This window comes from Venturia canescens, chromosome 4 (assembly GCF_019457755.1).
Source record: "Venturia canescens isolate UGA chromosome 4, ASM1945775v1, whole genome shotgun sequence".
NCBI classification, from domain to species: domain Eukaryota; kingdom Metazoa; phylum Arthropoda; class Insecta; order Hymenoptera; family Ichneumonidae; genus Venturia; species Venturia canescens.
Window position 1 is genome coordinate 13,270,943 of NC_057424.1, and position 25,255 is coordinate 13,296,197.

The window sequence follows — 25,255 nt, forward strand, 5'->3', positions numbered from 1 at the left end:
GTGGCGGCGCGCTTGGTACGGCTGACGATGGCGCTCTCTGCAGTGACGCCTTGGTACCCTTTGGCGATTCTTGACGTCCGCCGGCCGCGCTGCTGAAACGAAGAGGCGGTACCGCGACGACGACGACGACGACGACGACGATTGTTAGCAAAGCTCGATCGAGACCATCGATGGCTCGCTAACAACCTATCCGCCCACTTTTTTTTCCACTCCCGTACGTACTCCCGCACACGTACACATATATAAATGTAGACTATTATATCCGACAGTGGAACAACGTCAAAAGATATACGCGACAAAGTAACGACGAAACGTGCTCTTTTGTGTATTCGGCCGAATCAAAAGAGAGAACAAATCTGCTGGACTACGTTCGCCACCCGCCGCATTAGCGATGAACCAGCGCCCACCCGTCGGAAACTCGTGACTCTCGAGAAATTACGGAAACTCCATTTTTTTCTGCAACTTCAACAAAAAACCTCGATCCCAATCCGCGCAAACAAGTTTTTGTGTTGCCAAGAATAACAGTCGAGTCGTGGCGGATTTATGCTGACGAGCAGACCTTCCTGCTGGTCTGTCGAAGCTCGTTTTTCTTATATTTGCTTCGCTATTTTTGAGCACGAGTTCCGAAATCGTTCGAATTAGCGAGGACCATTCTTTCATTTTTTCTCAACTCGACCAATATTTTCGAAGCATTCGGGGAGCTGATCACTGCTCAAAATATTCGTATCAATTTGAGGGTTGCATCGAGAAAATAAACATCGAAACTGCCGTATTTTACACAAGATGTAGCATTTAATGCTGACGTTTCTTTTTCTTTTTTTTTTTTTTCGAAAAAAACACTATACAATGGACACTCTCTAACACAGATCGACGTTTCGTAACTTGGAAAACCAAATTTCTCGAGCCGAATATGTTTTTTCTTTTTTTTTTTTTGTTGTATTTAATTGAATTTGAAATCTTGGATTAAAAATGATCGATCGTTGTGAAGAATCGTTTAATTTTGACGGTGAGTCGATCAGCCCGGTCAATGCGCTTTACCCCTTCAACGGTACTCGAATTTATAATTTTCTATAAATATTTTTATTTTTCGTGTCTTTTCATCGTCCGTGAACTTGGTCAGACAATATTTTTAATATTTTACATCGACGGTTGCTCGTTCGGTTGATCTCGTCAATCTTCTCGATCGTTTGACTTTCAATGTACGGGCAAAGCTTGCGTGATTTCAGTAACCGTTCGATTCCCCAACCTCGTAATCGAATCCGTTCATTTTTAATACTTTTTCGAATGAAGAAATTCACTAATATTCGCAAGCGCAATATTCTTAATGCTAGAGCAAGAGACTTACAAAAAGCACGAAAAAACAATAAATAATGTTGTTGCAATTGTGGTTGTTGTTGATGGTTTGTTTGTTTGTTTTTTTCTTTTTTTTCACTTTTGTTAAATTTATTTGCCTTTTTTTCTTTACTTAGGTGTCAATAGTCATCAATGCGCAAACAGTGGAAAAAATCTGATTCCATACCGATACAATAAATTTTAGCTTATTATACATCATCGTTATCAATTATCATTTATCATTATGATGATAACGATAATAATCATCATTATCATAAACGTCATAATCATATTATCATCATTCCATAATTATACAATAATTATTATACATTATTTTTTTTCTCTCTCTCTCTCTCTCTCTTTCTTTCTCACGTTCACTCTTCCCCTTTCGTATTATAACTTCTCGTTCGAGCGCATTATTTATTTTTTTTAAATTCCCTTAATTTTTAGTCTCTCCTTGCTCTCTTATACATTCACGCATACTCACAATTTCACGTACGCACAAATCGTACCTGTTTTCTCCTATTTCTCTTTCGCTCTCTGTCCCTCTCTCTCTTGCTCTCTTTTACTCTCACGCTCTCACACTTCCTTTATTTTTTTTTCTATTTCATCTTTATTCTCTCACTCTCGTATATCGCTGCGCATAAAAACTCGGTTTTACTTTTTCCTCCTCGTATCTTTCTCGTCTTCCGTTTACTCTCTAACATGATTATTACTTAGATACCTTAACTGTTACTTCGTATACATTTTTAAGGCGATGATTCAATCGAGTGAACTCATGTTTTCTTTAACTCTTTTTTTTTTTTCATTTTTGTTATTTTTTTTCCTTTCATTCCATTTCTTCTGGTTATTTTCTTAATCTTTTTATTTTATTTTAACGAACAGCCAATGTTGATTGGGTCGTTGAGTGACGTTTCTCATTGCATCGGTGCACTTTATTCGCTCGCGCAGTTGGATAAAACGCATTTTTATTTATCAACGACACATTTTCATGGTTTCGTGACATCTCTCGTCACTTTACTCACATTTTTAAAGCTTCTCGATTCGTTCGACAATTGCACAATAATAATTTACCTTTGCAGTCCCATTTACGTGAACGTGCACTAGTTTGGCCAAAAAACTGTCTATTAAATAAAACTTGAATGACTGTTATGTTTTGTTTGAAAAACTGGTCAGTTCATGATCGTGCTCGATGCCATTTGTTTTTGTATATCGACTGCATTCTTGTCTTGACAAATATCCAGGACAGAAATTTTCGAAAAAAACTCCATATTCGTGGCCAAAGCTGCGTGCACATTCATATAAACATTTATTTATACGTATGTAAATATACATTCATATATATATATGCTCTGGTTGAAGCTGACTAGCAATGACAACTAAACTTCCAATCGAAAGTGGCTAAAAAAACACGAAATTGATTGAATCGTCAACGATAAAAAAAATTGATAGAGTGCTCGATGCATTTTCGGAATTTCTGGCCCAGTGAATAAAAAGCTTTTCTACGAATTCCTGTGTATTTCTCTGTTATAAAAGCAATCGTGACTTTTCGAAATAAAAATGCATTTATACGAGAAGTTGAAGGAACAATAGAAGTATCTCGGATCTCAACAAAATTAAACAATCTACTGGTCAACAAATACATCGATTAAAAAATTATCCGAAAATCCTCCTACTGTCCATCACGACTCGAAACTTTTTCGTCCTCCCCCTCCCCCTTTTCTCATTAAACGCTGTCGAAAATTGTTCTGTTAATTTTTCACGAGTTTGAACACTTTGATTGTCGATGTTTCCGCAATAACAAAAGTATTCATACATATATATATGAATATACATATAAATAAAATGAAAATAGGATAAAAAGTTACATGTCAGGAACGATAAAAAATGTACATGTAAACGTTAATCCTACGATCGTCGAGGGTTCACTTAAATAATAATACCCTGTGTATCTAATATCGTATTTTCTTTTTACAATCAAATATACCTCGGTCAGTAAATGAGATAAACAACTCGAGTTTTTTTTCAAATAAAAGAGAAAAAAAGTTTAAAAATTGATCAATTTTCGACAAGGTCAATTAATTTTGCTTGTTTTCTCAACTCTTTCTTCGATATAGCGAATTTGTACGAGCGAATAAAGCGATCGACGGTTTATGAATACGATCACGAAACGACTTACATGATGTTTTCTCTTTTTTTCCTTCCAATTTCCATTAACGAAGAAATAATATTTGTATAATGAACGATCGACATTCGCACCTGAGTCTTTCGGTATACGTGGGTATTTTTTTTGTTTCATTTAGTATACTAGAACGTCGAGCGAGTTTCGTGAAGGGACCGAGACAATTTGACTTGCATCGGGAATGTAGAAAAACCGATTTTCTTCATGCACGAGGAATGAATAATTTTTGTGACAACAAAGATTTTTGCTTCTCGGTGCAATGCAGGAAAACACAATGAATCTTCAAAGCTGATTTAATTGTGACGATCCCTCAGTTTCGCTCGCGATGACATTGAGAACATTTAAAAATTTTACAATGCTTCATATCGTTTTATTACTTCATTATTTTCTTCGTAATCTTGACGTGTATGCAGGCGTAGTGAAAATATCGATAACATTTCTTTTATATTCAAGTAATCTGTTATCATTACTTTTTTAAATTTTTTATTTTCTCTTCAAATTTGTTTCGACAATTTTTTCCATTATGCATCGCGCTCAGACGAGAATTTTCTTAATTTTTTACGCACTCGTCGGAGTTCATAGAAATTGTTTTTTTTTGTATCTTTGATTTTAGTAAAAACGAGTTTTTTGGTTATCCATTCCAGTGATCGATTCGATTTTATTGTTCAACACAATCAATAAAAACGTTGAAAAAAATGTAAGTTTTTCGTGGCAATTTCTCTCTCAAATATAAAACGAACAAACCGGCGAGTAGTTAACGAATCGACGATAATACGAACATTGCTGATCGTGAAATCAGAAAAAGCCATTAGAATTCTCGTCTGCGCGTTCAGATGTTTTGGTACACATTGAAGTACCCTTGATTGAAAAAAACCAAACGTTTTTCTTCAAGTTACGTATATCATGAGGGAGAGGGGCGCTCGCGAATATCAGTATATCTCGTATAGAAATATATATATTAAAAAATTGCTTCCCTTCGTGAAGAGGGTAGAGGGTGATTGGAAAGAGTTTGTGGGAACACGATAAAATTTCAAAGAAACACGAGGAAAAAAGGTGCGAATATGTGAACGAGTTTTACGAGCAATAGAAAATTATACAATTTATTGAAAAATCATTTCGAAATTCATTTTAAAAAATTCAAACCAACTCATTCAAAATCGGAGCCTTGTTTGACGAATACAATGACCCAGTAACAACGAATTCACGCGAGAGCAAGAGCGAGAGATAAAAAGAGAGAGAGAGAGAAAAAAATACAAAAAATGAAATAAAAAACGTCAACGAAGAGACGAAAAAACAAATATACGAAAGGGAGCAACTGACGCAGATGATGAAACGAAACGGCGGGAGGGGCGAGGGTTGGGGCGGCGGAGGGCTATTTTTTCAATGAAATTTTCGTTACTTTCAGCCCTAAATTAAATCTACTCACGTAATATGTATATTTCTATAATACATTGCTTTCGCTTCGCCGGGCATTTTTAATTTTTTTGTTTTCATATATATATATTTTTTTGTGTGTCTTAATATGTCGTATACCTTTTGCAATTATTTTGCGACTATCGAAAAAAAAATCGCCACAAATCGTTGAGTATTATAGCTCGGTGGGTCGTGTCAAATTCCGTTTGAACAACGTGAATTTTAGCTTCACGGGAGTTGATCATTCTATCGAATAATTGTTTTTTTTTTTTTCACTTGATTCGAAATCCCAACTTGAGTCATCGGTGTGTTTCAATTTGATGATATTTTTTTCTCTCTCTCTCTCTCTCTCGATTGTCAGATTTCCCATTGCTTATTTGAAATTCCAACGAGCGTGTCGATTTTTTTTATCGTCGAATAGTCTTTTCAGTAAAAACGAGTATCGTTTTTCGTATATTTTTTGTGTTTTTTCTTCTTTTGTTCTTTTTTGGTTTTCACCGAGTCCATCCGAGCATTTTTTCTCCTTCGTGTGTTTATCTCGTTTCGCATCATCCGCCTCCATCCCTCCTTCGCACTCAATTGAATTAACTATTTATACACAATATATTATCCATAAAATGTAATTATTAGATTTTTATTTTATTTTTTTCGTTTCCATTGTTGTTGCCGTTGCTTCGAATGAAATAGCTAGGACGAGCAGCTTTCTGGTTTTCGCCATTTCCGGTTAAGGGCACGAGAACACTGTGTTTATAGTTTCTTGGGATCGTTTTTCGACGTGTAGGTGGCGCCACTCGGCGTTTGCACCTCATCACTTTCGCGTTCCCCGCAATTTTCAGTTCCGGGGACCCACTTGTTCGACGTCGAATCTCTTTCGAAATTTAGCACGTTTCAGTTGCTCTCTCAGCCCCTCGCCGGATTCCCTTCGTACTTTACAAATGGTCGAGGAGGGCTCTCCGCGCGTCTCGTTAATTAACGTTTTAATTATTTATTCCTTTTGTTTTTGTTCTTTTTTTTATGTTTATTTTTTATACATAATATATCAGTTACTTCGGTTTAATAGTGAAATTTATTAATATTTAAGAACTGTACAAATTTAATGTCACCTAAGTCGAGGAGAACGTCGACGCTCGTAACACTTTGTGTCCTTTTCTCGTCCTTCTTTCGACTTCCACCCCCCCCCCCCCCCGCCCCTGTACCCTTTTCTCATAATTTATTGAGCCTTTCTCAAGGGTCATTAGCACTTTTCGTCGCAATATTTCCTCCTCATTTTATCGCACGAGTCCTAGGACGTTTTTAAATCTCTTTCTCTCTTTTCCAATTCCATTGTTCACGAGCGAGCGGACATGCCCCGATTTTTTTTTTTTTTTGCGAACATCGGTAATGTACGTGCCCGCTAAAAAAATAATAAAAAAAAATTGCCTATATCCACTATATTCATTATATAGTCCTCTTCAATTGCGATCGTATTAAAATTTAACATTTATTTCTCAATCACTACAATATTACACCGCAATATTTGTACAAAGAACAATCACATGAATTTCGTCGCGACCAATCCTCCCTTTCGTATCTTCCACTTTTCATTATTCTCACCCTAATTGTTTGTTTCATTCGTATCTTTTGTGTCGTTTTAGTCGATTCTTTTAATAGTTTCTTATTTTTTTTCTTCTTCTTTTTGGTCGCGCTTTTCTCTACCCCTTAGTTCGCAGGTTCACTCCTTCCTCCCCCTCGATGGGCATTTTCGTGGGCGAATATTATTCGTGGTATTATTCTACCGCTAAAACGCTTTTTGACGTTTTTGCTTGTTGAAATAATTGTTCACCCCAGCGGAAACAACCGAAGAATTCTTCGAGCTGACGCACTTGACGGTTCGTTGGCTTTCTTGTCTCCTTTTTTTCCCCTCGTCTCTTCCTCTTCTTCCTTCATTTTCTTTATCTCTCTCCTCTTCTCGATATGTTTGACAAAAAAATGCCATCTCGATCAGCACCTGTCCAACGGTTCAGCCCTTTTCCATTCTTCTGCCTTGTGTTTTCTGCCTCCATCCTTTCAATTTTAGTGTTGGCTTCATTTATTTACTTCGTATACTTTTCGACTTTCACTGCCATTTACCCGCTCGACTCTGCATTCAGCTGCAACATCAAATAAAGAAATTTTTTTTTTCTCACTCTACAAATATTCGGGCCTCCTACACAATTCTATATTTTCGAATATTTTTTCGAAAATATACTGTATTTTATAGTTTTCAATCTTGTTTATTAGTACAACGAAATAAAAATATCAGGATCGATCGAACTTCGTCTGGCAATCAATTGCAGAACTTTTTACTCGTGTAATTTCGTACGAAAATTGACAAACAAACTAGTTCGAGTCTGTTGTACGAATCCAAAACTGATAGGTTTGCAATTTATAATGAACATGAAAAAATTCTCATGATTATGACACTACTTAATGGAAAGCATACAAAAGACAATCGTGAACATTGCTGGTACTGAATTCTCATGATTTATATCCATCGCTGTCAAGATTATAAGCTCGAAAAAAGGAGGCAGAAAGAAAAAAAATCAATTACGATAAAAAATTGATGCGAAAATGGGTTACATCGTCGTGACACGTGTTTGAGATAGAAAAAAGAGAAAACAGGTAGACTTACCTTTATAAGTGATGGCCGTAGTACTCGGGTGGATAATGGTATTGGTTGTGGAAGGTTGGATCACCAGGAGGTCGGTGCATCATGCTCGCTGCTTGTCCGTCCATCATGTAGCCCATCGTCGCGTCAGGACTGTACGCCCCGCTCGGACCTGCGGACAATGGCGGAAAAACTTCACGTTACTACGGTTAGAACACTGTTCTAGAATTGCTAAGAGACTACTCGACAATGCTCTCTCATCGATGTTACTTTTTGCATCAAATATTCGATTTTCCCCAACTCCTTTTCGGACTGAATCGATTCGAACAAACGTTTATAATATTTGAAAAAAAAAAAAAAAAAAAAAAAAAAAATAGTCGTTAACTCGAAACGAATTCGAGTCTGAGGATTGTGAAGGAAATCGTCTGACAGAAAAGAAATGAGAGAGCCGTGTCTGCGTGGCCAAAATCGTCCGAGCCAATCTTAAACTGAATCAATAAAAAAAAAAAATTAACTCAGACGAAAATAGCTTGTCTTGTGTTTATGTGTGTCGAAAAATCGTGTACACCACGATTCCTTGGTATGGTTAGAGTGAATAGAGACATGAGTAAAACAATAAATATCTAGAAAGCCTAAATAGCAGTTCTAGAGCTCAAAACAGTTAATGACTGAAGTAACTCGTTAGGGTGCTCGTTTTCTGATAAAAATTCAATTTTCTTCGGGGCTAGTCTTTCTGGAGTTTCCGTCCTCTTCTTTATCAGGGGAGCTTATTTCTCGATCGATTTCTCGAGTTTCGCTGTCATCGGCAGGGCGGTAATGGCGTAAGCCCCCCGACGATCTTTTTTCTCTATTCTTTGCCTCTCTCTCTCTCTCTCTCTCTCTCTCCCTTCGTGCCTCTGGTACGAGACTGTAAGGGGACAGCGAAGCGACTACCCCGGTAGTTTTAATGTTCGTATCTTAATGTATATTGCCACGATAAATCAGGTCCACTGATTGCGTCTCACCCCCAGATAGGAAAAGAGCGAGCGAGAGAGAGGAGGAAGAAACCGTCGAGGGCGAACAAGACCTTATAATGCTTTATATTGCACTAGCTTCGATTTTCGAGGAAAATTTTCCCCACGTTCCACATCAATTGTACAATCCTCCTTTATACATATACATAGAGCTTTTATTATGCTAAACCGAGACTCGATTCACGCAGCTTCGATCAATCTCGATACATCGATTCGAATAGCCCACGTGTGCATCAGCCAACTCTATCCACTCTCGTCGAGAGGTTTATAAATCTCGTATACACTCACACACGCACACACATACACACACACACACATCATTAAAACCTACTCACGTAGACCTTCCGAGCAGCTATTTATATTTGATCGTTAATTCAATTCTGTACATTAGCATCGGGATTACGAATTCCTCATCACGTTGCGGAGAAGCGGAAGAAAGAGAAGTTTTATTAACTCCATCAATGAGTTAGGAAAATGTCAATGATTGGGAAACGAATATTTATCGAGAAAGATTCTTCTGTTGGGAAATTTTTTTTTTCAAATATCTACCAATATCACACGAACGAAAACATCTGTGTCGCATAACTTATTTTTCGTTATTAAAGGAGCGCAACAAAATCATATTTTTTATTGCCCGATTGAAGAATTTTGATAAGAAAAATGAAAAATGAAGAGGCCAATGGAATGTCGTGTATTTCCTTGGTATGCAAAGAAATAAAAATAATACTTTCTTCTTTCGCGAGGGGTTCATAGGTTTTATGAAGAAAGCTCGTTTCTTAGCCCCGAGGGCATTCGCTACCGCTTTCCATCTTTCTCTCCTTCTCTTATTTTCTCTGTCGCGTATAACAAACGCTCGCCGCGCTCGCGTTTTACTTAACCCACCGGGGCCGCACCGTAAATCACAATTATTGCTCAAACGTTCCCCCTTCTTTCTCCTTCGCCCTCGCGCGAGAGTGTTTTTCGCGCAAAAATTCCAACCCCTCTCTCTCTCGCTTCCTCTCCCCTCTCACTTTCTCTTCCTTTATTCAGATCACGAATAATCCGAGAAAGATCATCCGTCGAAACGAATCAACGCGCTTCTCATGATTCATCAATTCCTCAGCAAATATTATTTACCAAGTGATCCTATGGAAGTAGCTAAACCTTCCAACTTTCCCAAATAACATCGAGTCAGCTTCAACACCATTCGACACCACAAATTTTCTTATTCCCACAAAACAAATCTCACTTCTCGAGTCCCCCAGTTGGCAGTATTTCAAAAATTGGCGAACAAATAATTCCCACACCAAATATTGAATCTTAATCAAAACGTAATCGTTAAATACCTTTGCTCAGCCCACGTTCTACATTCAACGCACATCGTATACGTTATTATTATCAATATAATTACAAAATAGATATCCATACGTATAGATACAAGACTGGTAGTTCTGCGCAAGGCAACAGAGTGATCTCGGCTCGGTCTGAGGATCGTCAAGAGACGGTGGAATGTTGCCTCGTATTATGGCCACTCGGGCGATATTCCACTAACGAGGGATGCGCTTGTAGTGTGATTAAACCGCGCAATAACGCAGCAGGGAGTCTTAGATAGCTGGACGGACCACAATATGGGAAATTAAGGAATCGTCTTACCGCCGTCTGTACAGTATGATATACATGTATATATGCGAGATGGAGGGATGTGGAGAGAATATAATAGACGATGGACTGAGGAGAAAGACGGCAACTGTAAGTGAGACCTGCTTGAAGGGGATTTTACGTTAGTGTACTCTTGAGAAGAGAGAGAGAGAGAGGCAGGAGCGATTCCCTTGACGGTAACTGCTCAAACTAACACACACGTATAGCCCATCTATGGGCATCCGGAATCCATAGCATTATATGCCCCATCTCGGATTTCCGTGCTCGTTTTCTCGTCCCGATCTCGCAACGCGTAATTGCTTCTTTCTTTCCAACTCTCGTTCAGCATGTATGAGCTTCGGTGTGGACCTCAACTATTTTTCAAGTTCCATGCGATATGAGATTTTGTATGGATTTCCGGGGCTTTTTTCGGGGGAGGAAACGTTGCGGATTTATATTGATACTTAAGTCGGAATGGAAATTGTGGGAGCAGATGATTGTTGGATTATGTGCGTGGTTGATTGGAATTCGAGAGAATTTGTAAGGTCTTCGATCCTCGGAATTTCGGATCGTCGCAGCATTAAATTGACTCTTGTTTTGAAGCAATGAAGGAAAGAATAGATGGGAATGCGTTTTCATTTGACTGGAAGTTGGTATTTGTTTCGGTTATTCAAGAAATATGTTTACTCGACGTTTGATTCGAGGAGGAAAGTATCGCTAGAATGAAATAAGTGTAAACAGCGTTACCGTAAAGTGGGGTCAATTCGATAAAGTTAAAATGAGCGGAGGTTAGAGCTTTACCTCTTGGCGCGGTCGCCCTCTTCCGGATACACGAGAAAAACAGCGAGTAATGCAATAAAGGCCCCCACAGAAAAGCTCACAGGGGGTGGATTTGGGATAACTCTCATTCTTGCTTTCGGCAACTGTTTAAATCCCGATCAAAGAGCAACGCAACGGGACCCTTTTACGTTTCATCCGGATTCGCTATGTTTTCGTCACGCGTTAAAGGACTTGAGTAATTTATTTAGAAACACCGCAGCACGACGCAGACCTTAATTGCTGTCGGTTAATCCAACCTCGAAGCAGACTCCATACGTGTACGAATATGTGAAACAGGAATTTTCGAATTAAACCGTTCTATTTCTACGAGGCTTTTATCGTTTCAACGCACTTTGCAGAATTCTTCATTAGTGAGTGCAATTATTTTGCATTGATCGAAAGAAAATACTTATTTTTTTTCCATCGCCGATTCGATCCAGGATATCCGAGTGAAAATGATACACGAGCATTTGAAAGAGATCGCAGTGCTCGAGGGTGAAAAAAGTTGAGTTTTTTTTTCGTGATTAAAACGTCTGTCACCGAGATTCGTGTAAACTGGTGCGATTTGGGAGTTTTCCTCGTTTCGTCTCGTGTTCAACGTCGTGACGAGAGCTTCGATAGGAGTCACTCGCTGGTATGAATTATTTGTGAAACGATGAGGGAATTAGAGGATGGCACCGATCGTCACGTTCTGCTCTCCGATCTCTCAGCACCACCCTAATCTTACTCTCGTACTGCTCACATTCGACTCCACATTTGCGGGAGCTTCTAAACGAAGGAAGGAGAAAGTCGGTGTGCGTGTGTGCGTGTGCAAGGAACGAGAAAGAGAAGAGAAATGACAATATTGGAGAGCCACCATCATAGCTAACGGGCTCCTCCCCTCGGTTGATCCTTCGACCAACTGCGTGCCTCGCCGTTGTAGTTTTTTTTTTCTCATTTTCTTCTGATTGAACGACTCGATCGTGAGTGTTTCTTCTCGAAAACGAGTAAATATAGCGTTTTTAAAAAGTTTTCTTTTATTCAAAAGAATTCAGAGTCGAACGAGTGGTTCTTCGTGAAAATAAACGAGTCAAGGTCCATTGAAATTCCAAACTGACCCGCGTTTCCTATCATCGTGTGAGGGATTCAATTGCTCGAAGGAACAAGAGACGATGAATTAGGACGATTCGAGTGAAATTGCATTCAGTTGCCCAAAGGAATAATCGCCTAATTAAATTCCATTCAAGAGGCTGCCATTTTGAAGTAAAAGGGTTGAAGGGCGAGACGAAGGAGGTGGGGGAGGCAGGCCAGGTTGAGTTTGGTTGGCAGACCAGTGAAATCCCTCGACTCGTGGAAACGTTGAACACGAGAACAACATTAGTACTAACTTATGGTTTGTGGCCTCTGGACTGAGCACGACGAGCATTCCGGTTAGCGGTTACGCTCCTCACGGAAACTGCTGCTCCTGCTGCTGGGAGAAAGGATAAAAGATGGAAGGGTTGGAGAGTGAAGCTACGAGAGAAAGCCCAATTGGAAGGATTCCTGCGAAAGCTCACTTCCCAAATCCGAGACTGCGAGAGCCTTTGCATTACCTCAAACTAAGTTGACGACGGCAGAACAACTGCGTTAGTGTTTCGAGAGAACGACCAATTTTCAGATAACTTTTTACAATCTGGCAAGAGGCGAAAGGTCGATAAATCCTCGAAGTGCACTCTTATGTGGCTGCGAATTCTGAAACCATCATCAGTGACGTTTGAAAATTGATGCCTGAAACATCGATTTCTTATGGATTTAAAAAAAAAAATGTAACTAATGTTATTAAAGCTGGTAGGAAGTGAGAATTGTCTGGAAGCTGTAATTTTACAAATATAATGACGTCAGTGAAATCTACACACAGAAAGGTCAGTGTCTATTGAAGAACAATGTGAAGGAGAGCTACTGAAACGAGCCAGGCGTAATGTCCTTGCGGTATCATAGACAGAGGAAGCGAGCGGAAGTCGTGAGAAACCCCAAAGTTATTTCTCTTTCTCGCAGTGTCTCTCTTCATCTTTGTCCGCCGCTTCTCTCGTGAACTTTCATCTGGGTCACCCTAGTGCGTGTTCTCCAACGCGGATGTCTGTTTGGGAAAGGAGAGTGAGAAGCCTTGATATAGAAAGAGAAACAACGTCGACGTCGAGATTCTCTCCGACTTGCGGAAGCCGGAAATGTGTTCCGGAAGCTTCAACAATCCCTCGATGAAACTATTGGTCATCCGCGACGGAATACCGGAAACTCCGGATCTAATAATTCATCCCTTGGCTCCTCAGCCGCGTGCACGAGGCTCCGTTTCGTTGTGTTTTTTTTCTGATATTCTATTTTTTGCTCGGTAGGCATAACGTAATCGTTGTCATTCGTTCGTTTTCTTTCGTCCCTTACATTTGTTTCGTCTTCACAAATCCTGAGGCTGCTACTCCGTTTTACGATCTCAGCAGCAACAGCACTCCCTCGTGCCAAATTCATTCTCGTACTTCGTTTGTTCAGCCTTTTTTTTTAAATTTGAAATCAACGGATTGACGGAGCGTGTGGTTCTGAAGGATGCTCGATTGGCTTTCCACATTTCGGTCAGTAGACTGAATTCCTCGAGCGATGGACCGCACGGTCAGCGACTCCCTCTTTTTCTCTTCGTTTTAGTCAGCGTGTATTTTCGAAATAGCCAATAGAACGAAGAAGAAGGAGAAGCAAGAGGGAGAGACGAAGACCGCGCGGGTGATGTATGGAGCGATGTAATTGCAGGAATTTAATCAATCAGAAACAACCCTGGTCGAGTCGAGCCGGGCTCCTCAGTGGGTAACCTTTCCCGAGCCGAGTTAAGCCCTCGGGGACTTTCATTTAAGATAAACCACCCCGAGCCTCCGACCGCGAAACCAGTGACCAAAAACTAGAGAAGAGGACGAAAACAAAATGAAAAGCAGGGAGAGAGTATGAAAAAAGAGCTGGCGGAAAGACTTCGCATTCATTTGAGGCTCAGTGACTCAAGGTCGCTCAAAGTCCTAGAAAAAATCGTTCGTCGTCAACGCTCTTGCACAATAAGGGACGATAAAGCGCTGAGACTACTATCCTAGATTCAGCCAAAGTCTTTTTTCCCCATGTACGCCATTTTCTCATTGTCCTTTTCTCAACTGTGAAGCGTTCCTAAAAGAGGACTTCTCAGTTGCCTTTATCCTCCTAGGGAACGATCACCACACATTCTCCAGCGTCCGAGTGGAAGAGTGTTCTTTATACACACTCGTGGCGCCCCCGCAAGAGGGCGCCCAACCTTTTTCCTCCCCTCCCTTTATCCCCCTCAAGTGATATATCGCCCCTTGGAGGTCGATGACTTCCGCTATTTTTCTTCCGCTGTCTCCAGCACGGCGTTTCGTTCTTATAACCCGGCGGGATATTCTATAGGGGCTGCTACGTGTTATTATATATACCGTAAAAGGAGTCGAAGGAGAAACATGAACAGGATAGCTAGCGCTTGGTTATCCAGGAACCCGCTGGACATCGATCGCTCTTTTAGCAGCCTGGATATATCCACAGCATCCTTTGCTACCTATATTTGAAGCACATTGACTGGGAGTTTCAAAATTCCGGCGAATAACGCTTCAGAGTTCACTGGGGAAGAGTAGCGCAGATATTCGGAATCACGAATTCTGCAACTCTTTTTTCCTCCACGGAGAAAACAAGTTTCGAAGTATTTAACCACCGATTACAAAGAGCATAGTATTTTTTGAATTTTACAATTTTTCGTCCCTTTTATTCTAAACAGCTTATGTCCATAGCAAAAAGTGATGCACGCGAGGACCACATTTCGTTTCGTTTTCGAGTGCTCTTCATCGTGTCAGACTAGCACTTGCCGATAAGTGCAAATGTATTGTACATCACAAATTTTGATTGTCAGCATAGTACATTCTATGATGATATGTACACGACTATACACCGAATACGTGTGGCATTTTACCATAAATATAGTTTTTTTTTCAGGGTTGCTCGAGCATACTTTACAATATAAACATTATTTGAAGTAACTGAAAACATTTTTTACTATGCTTATAGAGAAAAAGACTTTTGAGTCTTTTGAATAAAAGGTATAAGTATTGGTCTTTTCATTATGGTGCATGGATAGAACAGTTATTATTATTGCTCTTCCAATTAATGCTGCAATCCAGTACGTATGTACTATATTCTTAGTAATTTCGTCTAGAATTTTCGGCCCCGTTTTCTCCGTGTATGAATGGACACTCTCAGTGACTCTCAAGGACGTGACGTGCTCAGCGAATAGGCTAGAACTTCTCGATTGCTCGTTCTCTCTGTTCCTTGTAATTCTTGCTGGATCGACTATTACGAATCAATCGATATCTGCTCGATCGTTCCAGGCAAAAAATTGAATGAAAACTTTTTTCTTATGGAACGAAAGCGGAACGTGTATTTTGGGAGATGCTGTACCGCTCTGTCGCCCAGCAGTTTTACCTGCTTTCAAGAATCTCTTGTCCATAAATCATTCTTCGCTTATTTCGCCTCTTCTCCTGCTTCTTCCCAGGAGATGTCTGACATTCCGGAAGTTACACGCTTTTCAAAATTTATCAAGGATCGCACGATGATAATATTATTACGAATCGGTTGAGACGTACGACACGATAGAAAGCAAGCTCGATGAGAAATTCATTCGCGAATACATATCTCTCGTATTTTGTCGTCGTGACGCGAGATGAGAAGGGACGCGAGTCGTCTCGCTCGATCCCGTCGTCTCTGCTTCGACGATAAGAAGTTGCTGCATTTATGGATGATCCCTGGAGAGATCTTGGGACTAACTCGTATGCTGACAAGACGAAATTAATTTCACGACTGTATATATAAACTCCGGTGTTGGCATATTTTAGCCCAGTTTCTTTCGACAATCCTCAGGGCCTATTTTTTTTGTATAAGACCACATAAATATCTCTTGAGCGTAAATACTCGACAGACAGGGCTCGAGGGAGTCACGATGTGTGCAGAGTGCATTATACCAATGGAGGGGGAAAAAATATTAACCAAATGTTACGCACTGAAGCTATTGCGAGTTCTTCAAGTTTTGCTTTTCGAACTGACTGAAATTGGCAAATAAAAATTAAGGTGATATTGCCTCTTCTATTTCCATTGGCCATTTCTGTTCTTTGACTCGACATGCGGCGATAAATAATTAATGATTGAGAGGGTCCGCGGGGCGGCGAGTGGACAGTCCATAAACCACTTAATATTTATAAGGCACGAACGAACGAATAAGAGTAAAGGCGTAAGAAAAAGAAAGAAAACGTTGAGACCGGAGTTTGAGGCAGTCCCTCCGGCAAGAGGGCTCTCAACGAATGAGCAGCGACACACGAAAAGAGCTCTGATGTTTCGTGGGAGAGCCTCTTTTCTGTCTCTTATTCCGATCGAGAAACTGGCGCGTATAGTATTTAGATATTTTAATTAACCGATTGGCTATAAATTATGATAATTAAGAGCGGATCGAGAAATTCGAAGAGGGAGAGAGACTTTAATGATGGACAGCGAACTTACCGACGTTCCCTCTCACTTCTCATTCCCTCGGTCTCGCTCATGCTCCCGATCGCTTTGAATTTTAATCGCGGAGAGAATTCGATCTAACCATTTTTTTATCATTTCACATGCATATACACATGCACACACCCACATATATGTGTGGGAACGAAAAGGGAAATAGTGGGAGGAAAAAGTGCACTGAAGCAACGACGTCAAATGCCACAGGCGATCTCGATCGAGGATATTCGATGATGGATGGAGATTGGCCCTTGTCGTTCCTTTCACGTCAATCGACGCTCTTTCCCTCTCTCTCTCTCTACCGTACATAAACTACCGTGACACACAAAACACGCATGCGATAAATATATGTGTCATATGGATGAGGAGATGCGGATTTGCACTGGATTTCCTAAAGCAACATCCAGTGTATGAGCTACGATTGGCAAATCTATCTCGTCATAAACTCTTTCTTCGATAACATTGGGCTCGTTCAATCTCGTTGGGTCACACATCCTCAAATTTACCAGAGATTTTTCATTAATTTTTTGTTTTTTCGTCAAGTTTTCTATCACCAATGTGGCTTAAATTTATCATTGGTATTCACGAGTATCTCTTTTGGCGAATTGCATAAATAATCGAGATCGTTTTTTCAAGGATTCGTAAGCCATCGACTATGGCACGATTGTTGGATTTTGAAAAATATTCAGAAAGGTGAAGAAAACAGGCCTTGGAAAATGTCAGAAAAATGTATGAGTGAACTGGTTCTTTCTGGTGATTCAAGAACCTCGTCTGCCAAGTCAAGGATTTCTGTGTTAGAAACGATTTTGTATCAGAAGAAATAAAGTGTTGAGAAGCGTGATTCTAGAGGGGTGGCAGTGTATCGGAAATTGTAGAAAAAAAATAGGAGGATAGGGGATTTTTTTGGTGAATGATAAAAAATGGTCAGAAGTGGTGATTACAGGGATAGGAGATGTTGAAGTAGGCGGTGACCGGTTTCGCGATACGAGAATGGCTAAAGTGGTCAGAGCGATGAGAGTCGCAGACGAGGGGTGATTTTTCGTGGAGCATAGCGCGGTCAATGAGTTTGGAGATGAGATAGAGAGAGAGTGAGTTGAGGGTGGACCATTATACGAGAAAACGCGATAAGATAAAGCACCCACACGTACGTATACGGAGGCAAATGTACTCTAAATCGTGGGAGATATTCGGGAGGCCAAAAGCTCTTGAATGCGTTTCTCCTTGTCGATGAGGTCGAAGCTGGACTTTGGATACACCGGATGCGATCTACTTGGGATGAAAAATCTTGTCCCGTTGACCGGCGACGTGAAATTCGCCCTCTCCGTTTTCCTCCCTGTCCCTCTCAGTCTCTCTATCTCTCTCTCGAGCTTTCTGGGCCGAAGGCTATCGCCTCAGCTTATCTCCTCATACCGATCGCCCCCGGAACGTCCGAGAACTCCATTTCCGTGTCCAAAGAACAAGCAAACGAGGGGGGTGAGTTCTCTCCGATCCAGCCCCCAGCCCGCCTCTTTCTACGACGTCGATACTCAACAGTTTACATACACCCTTAACGAGATGAGAGAACTTGCAGTTCCCTCGTTTACATGCCCTCTTTATCTAATCGACAAGGCTCCCATTCACCTCCAACAAAAATAACTCGATCACTAGCTTTCCGTCAAAACGGTCACTCAATCGTTGCTTTTTTTACGTGAGTTTATTGCGAGCTTCTAAAAACATCGGTTTCAAATCCATAAACGCGTTTCCACGTTTCCCTCATTATTTCCGGGACCACAAAATTCATTTGACAATTTCACCAGAATCGAACGTAATCAATTCATTAATTTTTTCCACCGTGCGCCGGTGATTGATAGATCATAAGGGAGAATCAATTCATTTTGAACGCAGACGTATCCCACTGAGTAATGGCAGGTCCAATTTTTTCTGGTCACACCAAAAGATGGTGAATTTTTTTTCGTACATTTGTACGGCGGATAAAGAAGCGAATAATATGGTATGTATTACAGCTGTATGTTCCCTGGTGGACAGTAAGAGAAGCACCCTTACGGTGGACGACATTTCGTCTTTTTTCTTCGACGTTTTTTTCCCTAGTCTCTCCGTTTTTTTTTCTTTTTTTTCGGGTAAACACGTGGAAATGATAATAGAACGAAACGCAATTTCCTGGGTAAAGCCAGCGAGCTTTAGCGAGGGCGCGTGTGTGGGCGGGGGGTGTAAGTTTCAGTGATGCTAGTGGGGTTGTCTCCGAGTGAGAAAAAAAGAAACGAAAAGAGACGAAAGGAAAAAAACGCAACGACGACGAAGAGCGCTACGGCAAATAATAACGTTTCTATAAGTCGGTCGTTTGTATTCGACGAGTGCCTCCACGGCACCCCATTTCAATTAACGTATGATCTATGCCCCACATGAAGTGAGAAAGAACGAGGGTGCTAAACAAAAGTCCCAAGATCGAAAAACCTCCCGGCATAGTGTATTTAAGTATAACACACCTTTAACCCCCTTACGCTCCTTCCTCAGGCTTAGGCCTTCTCGTGTCCCAATTCCTAACCCACGATCGACACTCTAAGTAACTCTACATCACGCGCCTACGTGACTTTTGCTACCCTTGAAATCATCCATACGCTGTTTCGTATATGAATTCGTGAGCTGAAATATTTGTCGATTCTCTGCTGATTGACCATTTGGTCAATCGATTTACGTTAGTTTAGTTCAGTTGGGTTTAAGATCTTCAGTGAAAGTGCATGTTGGCACGAAGATTTAAAAGCTTTCGTTTCAATAAAACCAAGATATTCTTGTTAATTTTATTCTGTTGCATGAATTTTGCTTATTTGGTTCGTATTAAAAAAGAAGTTTGAACGCTGGAAAACAGTGAACGCTGTCGGATGTTACTTCGAGCTTCTTACTTTCGACGGTTAATTGTTGCTCGTGCGATGCCTTGGCTCCGTGTCTGTTTCGATACTAATAATAATCATAGTTCGACTTCTACGAGGATTTTTAGTCAATAATGTAGCAACTTGTACGACAGGAGGTGAATGAAAATATTTATTCGTGAAAATAAGTGGTTTAGAAGCTGAGAAATTCCTGTAGGAATATTCCCCCCGGAATTCCTCGGTTATTGTTCCTTAAAAAATTACAGAGTTGCCTCATGAGTAATTCGGGCAATATGGAACCGTCGAAGTGGCCTGTTGTGTCGAGAGATTTCGGAACAATGAGAGCCTAAAAAAGAGAGTGAAAAAGAAGGGAAAAAAGTGGACGGAGAACAATACGAAAATAGCCCCCAGATACCCGTGCTGTTCTCCCTCTCTCTCTCTCTCTCTCTCTCTCTCTCTCCTCTTTTGCCCCCATTTTCTGTAAACGAGCAAAGCCAAAAGGCACTCGCCCCTGCGCGCGCGTCCGTCGAGGTCGAGCGCAATTTCTCCCAATTTCTGACCCCGGGACATCTATTTTATTTAGTCGGGGAGACATCAGGGACGTTAAAGTCGTTGGGAGAGTGAGTTGGAAGAGGAGCAGGAGAGCTCGGACCCAGGGGCCGAAGGGAGGGGGCGGTTGCTCCAGCGATGGAAGCTGCGGATCTTCCATCTCTACATTTCGTGATAGCCCATCCGAGTGTCGAGCTTCATATGCTTGGGCGTGTGTTGCGTCACTGGAAAAATGTGCAGGAAGAAACGAAAGTAAGAAAACGAGAAACTTCGAGACGAAATAGGGGAGAAGAATCAAGTGGAAACATAGGGATGAAGAAGCTCGGAGAAAAGTCCAAAGTACAAGTTGAAGGGATGGAATGGAGACGTCTCCAAAGACTTTCCATGTTCTTTTTATACATCCACACACACACACACACACTTCTTATGTGCTATACATGGATTGATATTCTCACGGAAAGAGAGAATGCATATAAGTATACTTTCGTGTGCTCCTGCCCTCGCCCGTCTCTCTCCTTCGTCCGATCTGCCGAGGGAGAATCGGGTGGAAGATCGCGTCCAGAGCCCTCTGGACCCAGCCAAGATGGACACAGAGAATCGCCATTACAAATTGACAAGCTTGATTGATGGCGTCCGCGAAAAAGGGCGCAAAAAGGAATAGACTCGTGTGGCCGAGTGGAAGAGAACGAAAAAACGTAAAAAAGGAGACGAGGAAAAACCTTAGAGGCTACCGTAGGAGATGAATTTACAAAATAGAAAAAAGGGCGAGAGGACGTGGAAGAATTCTGTGAGAAAATGAGTATGGTTCGAACGAATAATCATTTTATTAAGACCACAATCGTTTTATTTTCCCCTTGATTCGTGTCGCTACAAATTACCCAGGATTTCATTACCCAAAATCCGTTTAATGTGACCATTCTTCGTCTATTCGATGCTCGCAAGAATTATTCATTTTCTCGTCATTTTATTTCACTAACCGTTGCTCGTATTTCTGTAACATTACTGCTACTTTTTTCGTTATTGTGAAAGTTTTTCTGTCCGGTCGATCGCCGAATAAGAATGAGGAATAAAAGTAGTGGCAAATAAGTGGGATATATGTGTCCTTTGCCTTATCGGGGCGGACCTCTCTCAGCAAGTCCGTGACGAATGGCTCTCCCAACTATAAGGATTCTAGGATTATACACGTATATATATATATATATATATATATATATATATATATCTATGTGTGAAAGGAGAATAGTAGAAGAGTAGAGGGTCGAGATCCTTCTAGCTGGGAGCACCAGCTGGAATATTTGATGAAAATGGAAGCATCCCCCAAACGCAGCATCCCCATAGCTCATTCTCAGTTCGTCTCTTTCTCTCTCCCCCTTCGTTCTTTTCCATTCTCTTTATTCTCTTCATCCTTGCGTAAAAGTTATTCGTCTCGTGGGAGAATTCGTCGCGCCTCGAGGACACGTCGAATGACCAAATAATCGAGTCGAAATGCGGTGATAAGAAATGGAGGAAAAATAAACAAAAAGCATGAGGAATGCCCAGACGAAAAAAAAACGTAAAACAGAACTCTATGGATTACAGATTCCATTAAAATTGCGAGAAGAAAGATATTCAGAGGCGTTTTTGCTTGTCGCAATTCTGAATATTACAATCTATCCCGAATTCCTAAATGTTTTTATATTTTTTTATTGTTTTTTAAGCAATGATCTACGACTTTCTCGTCGCATGAAGGAAAGTTTGAGAAACATGCGTGCGAGGTTATTTCGAGTACTTTCATGATGAATTTGACCTCTTGCTACTGTATAATGAAAGTTTCTCGTGTTTGCGACGAGCAAACGCCGACAATATAATTGCGTCGATGTTCCGTTCTCCGAGGAGTATTTTGCCTCTTTTCCTTCTCCTTTTTCTTCTTCTTCTTCTTCTGCGTCGTCGTCATCGTCGTCGTCGTCGTCGTCGTCGTCGTCGTGTGAGGCCGCGCTTTTAGTCCCAAGAGGCCAAATAACCAACCGCCTATGACATTATTCTTTCTCGACACCAAAAATGCAATTTCCTGTCACTTTGCAACAATGCTGCGCGCGCTGACTTGACGAGGCAAAGAGAATGAAAAGGACGCACACGGCGGGGAGAAAGAGGAAGGGAAGAAAAAATTTATCTCGCTGCGCACCGAGTGAGAGAAACGCTCTTTTCGTCCGGAGAGATAACTCGGAAAGATATGTACTTCGAGCCCCGCTACGGGACTAGCGTCGAGGAGTCTCGTAAAATTCACGAAAGGGCGGAGGTGAGGCTATTCGCCAGATAGCCAACAACAAAAAATATATATGCGAACGATGTTTATTGAGATTATGACGAGCGTTTTGTTCGTGAGAAGTTGTTTATAAGCGCTGCGCTTTTGTGCATGCGTATATACATATTCGTGTCTGTATACTCGTGCGTTATTCCTTTTGCAACAGTCGACGTTCATTCGCGTGTACCAAAAAGTAATTACCGATGGGCGGTAGCGAATAAGATTGTGATATTCGTGTTGCCGTAAGTACATTCCAAATAAATAGACGAGCGACTACATAAAGTATTTATTTAATGACGCAAGTCGTTTTCTCAAATAATGAATAATCAACGAATTTTTATTGGAAAGCATTTGAAAGACGCTTGGCCTTATTTTTTCATCTAAATACTATTGATTTTATCGAGAAATAAATTTGTTCGACTTTTCGTGTCACTTTCGATACCGGAGCTCTGATTACTCGGAAATCGAATGACGTTTTCGTGAAAAAAGTGCACGGGACGCGGACGTCTTTCGGCCATTTGCATTCAAATCGGCCATTTCCGTTGTTAGTTTCTACATCGACTGATGGTAAAAGATTGAATAAAAAAGCAACTGGTTCATAGTTAATTTGAAATTTTTTTATACCTCCGTGCGTATACAGTCACGAATTGGTAGCTGGTCGCTCTCCACTACGTAAATATAAAAGAAGCTCTCGGTGGTTATCGGGAGGCATCATCGTGGAAATTCACCGTACGCTCGACACCGAGCTTTACGGTACTTCGGGGCTTGCTGTTACGCTTTTACTACGTCGTTCGAGAAATGCAGGACGAGGGCATAAAGGGCGATTTTACTTGGCGCACGTTTCTCTCACTCTCCTCTCAAATTCGTGTCTCCCTTTTTTTCTTCTCGACATTTGGGCTCTTACCGTGTTCCTGTGAGGGTTAAAACTACGAGAACAGATGAATGATTTATTGGAAAATAAATTGTTCAAAAAGTAATGAGAAAAAATTCTCAGTAATGGTAAATTGTTTGAGTTTAGTCGATCGAAAAATAATGCTGTTAATGAAGTTGAAAGTTCGAGCTCGATCTCTCAGTTAAAATACATTTTTGTCTAATTTTTGTTGTTCATGGAAATATATAAACGTGAGACGAACAGTAGGGTATGAAGAAAAGAGGGAGAGAAGAAATGGCCGCCTTGAGAGAAGCTGAGGCAAACAGGCTGCGAGAGTAGCAGGTTGTACCTCATAAAATGATGAACCGCAGCTTTATAGTTTATAGTTTGACTGAATGGCCACATACCAACGGATATGTATATCGTTTAGTACACGCCCATACAGTAAAATGTAGTAAGTCTCTAAACGTTTCTCATGTGATTGAATGGGGATTTAAAAGGGATCGTCGTTTTATGAGAGGCATTAAGGAACCGGAAATCGTTAAACTCGCGCTCGTTCTCTTTTACCTACACTGTTGGGATTCTCTAGTTCTCTCGTAGAAAAGGCCACGCATTTAAATTTCATAATCTTCCGGTAAAGTAGACGTTAAGTCGTTCCAACCAATTTTATTCCCCTTTTTGTAGCTGATTTCTTTGATAGCAAGCAAAATAGATAATAAAAATTGTACTGGAGAGGCTTTTTTAGTAACCGTATGAACTTGAAATTATTCTTTCCCAAACAAAATAGTTGAACGATGAAAACTTCAACGAATTTTTTTAGATTGCGGAATGTTTTACAAACTAATAGCAAAAATGAGAAACTGAAACTTCGACGATAACGAATTTCGTGTATTTTTTTTTTCGAATCAAAAACGAGCAGATTGAATATTCATAGGACCGAATGAAATTCGTGAGGATTAGAAAACAAAAGATTCATTTTTCTAGTACGATTGATCCAAGATAACACGGTGAATGTTATGCTGGCTCAACGGATCTTCACTATCAGTACAAACTTGACAGAGGACGTCGATGAATCCTCGCTCTCTCGGGTAATAACTATGCCCGTAGGTTGAGTCAATGCGCGTTGCAGCACATCGCAATCCTCGTAATGAAAGTATGATTGATGACGCTTGCGGCGTCTCGGGGCCCCGTCATTAGTACGACGAGAATATATCTCGTGTTGTACTCAACACGGTACCTGCGATATGAATCTCTAAATAGAACTCAAAATAGCAATGCTCTTTGTACAGAAATTCGTTTTCATTAAATCAAATGGTAATACGATCATCAGAGCATAAATAATATAATTTACACAATAATTTTCATCGCTTCCGTTGTTTTATTTCCTGACAAGAAACAAAAATCGGATGAAAAAAATATGAAAAAAGAATTAAACGAATGTTTTCAAAAAAAAAAAAAAAAAGAAAAAACTTCGTTCAATTATTTTTTTTTTTGGTGGTTTAACTCATGAGTGCATTCATGGATAGTTGCACTTGAAACTTCAATAATTTTGTTTAAAGTCTGAATTTAAACGTAGATAACGATTAACAAAAAGATCGACAAAGTCGAAAGATGACAGAGGGAATGAAAAAAAAGAGTTATCCGGCAACATAGGAGAGGAAAGAGAAGGTTTCGCTGCGACAGAAAAGGGACACTGGCCTGATCAGGATTGACTGCAGAATGATAATCTGTGGTCGACACGAATTTCCACTTTGCCACGAGCCAACAATCTCTCTTCCTCCTTCCTTCTCCTTCGCTTCTTCCTACCACGAGGGAATATTTCTGGAAGACCTTTAACGCAGCATCTAACGATGTTGTATCACTCCCCTTTGGACATCGAAATGAGAAAAGCCGGATCTTTCGAACTCGTGGGAAGTTTCTTTCGTAAGTATCACGAATGAAATTAACTGCTCATCTCCATTCGATGAGTCTTCGGAGAAAAAACCATTCACAAAACCTAACCAGATTAGTATTCGACTCGAAAACACCACCGTCCATGATTTATTTAGTGCACTAGCGAAAATTTGAGTCAGATATAAAAATTGTTTAATCGCTCTCGTTTTCCAACCTCTAAATCCATCACAACAATGTTCGATAAGGAAACATACGTGTGC

At 40.5% G+C, this 25,255-nt stretch overlaps 1 protein-coding gene across 8 annotated transcripts in view; it reads right to left on the minus strand.

The window, feature by feature from the left end:
* Positions 1-1,382: 1,382 nt before the first annotated feature.
* Positions 1,383-25,255, minus strand: part of hth (homothorax) — a 365,547-nt gene continuing 341,674 nt past the window's right edge. For 6 of the 8 annotated variants that reach the window (XM_043415959.1, XM_043415956.1, XM_043415958.1 and 3 more), the window contains 2 exons: positions 7,578-7,746; positions 1,383-7,056 (listed from right to left, as the gene is read on the minus strand). In XM_043415959.1, coding sequence (XP_043271894.1) covers positions 7,580-7,746 — 167 coding nt within the window. In that variant the 3' untranslated portion in view covers positions 1,383-7,056; positions 7,578-7,579. The remainder of the gene's footprint in view (positions 7,057-7,577; positions 7,747-25,255) is intronic. The other 2 variants (XM_043415954.1, XM_043415955.1) reach the window with 1 other exon arrangement.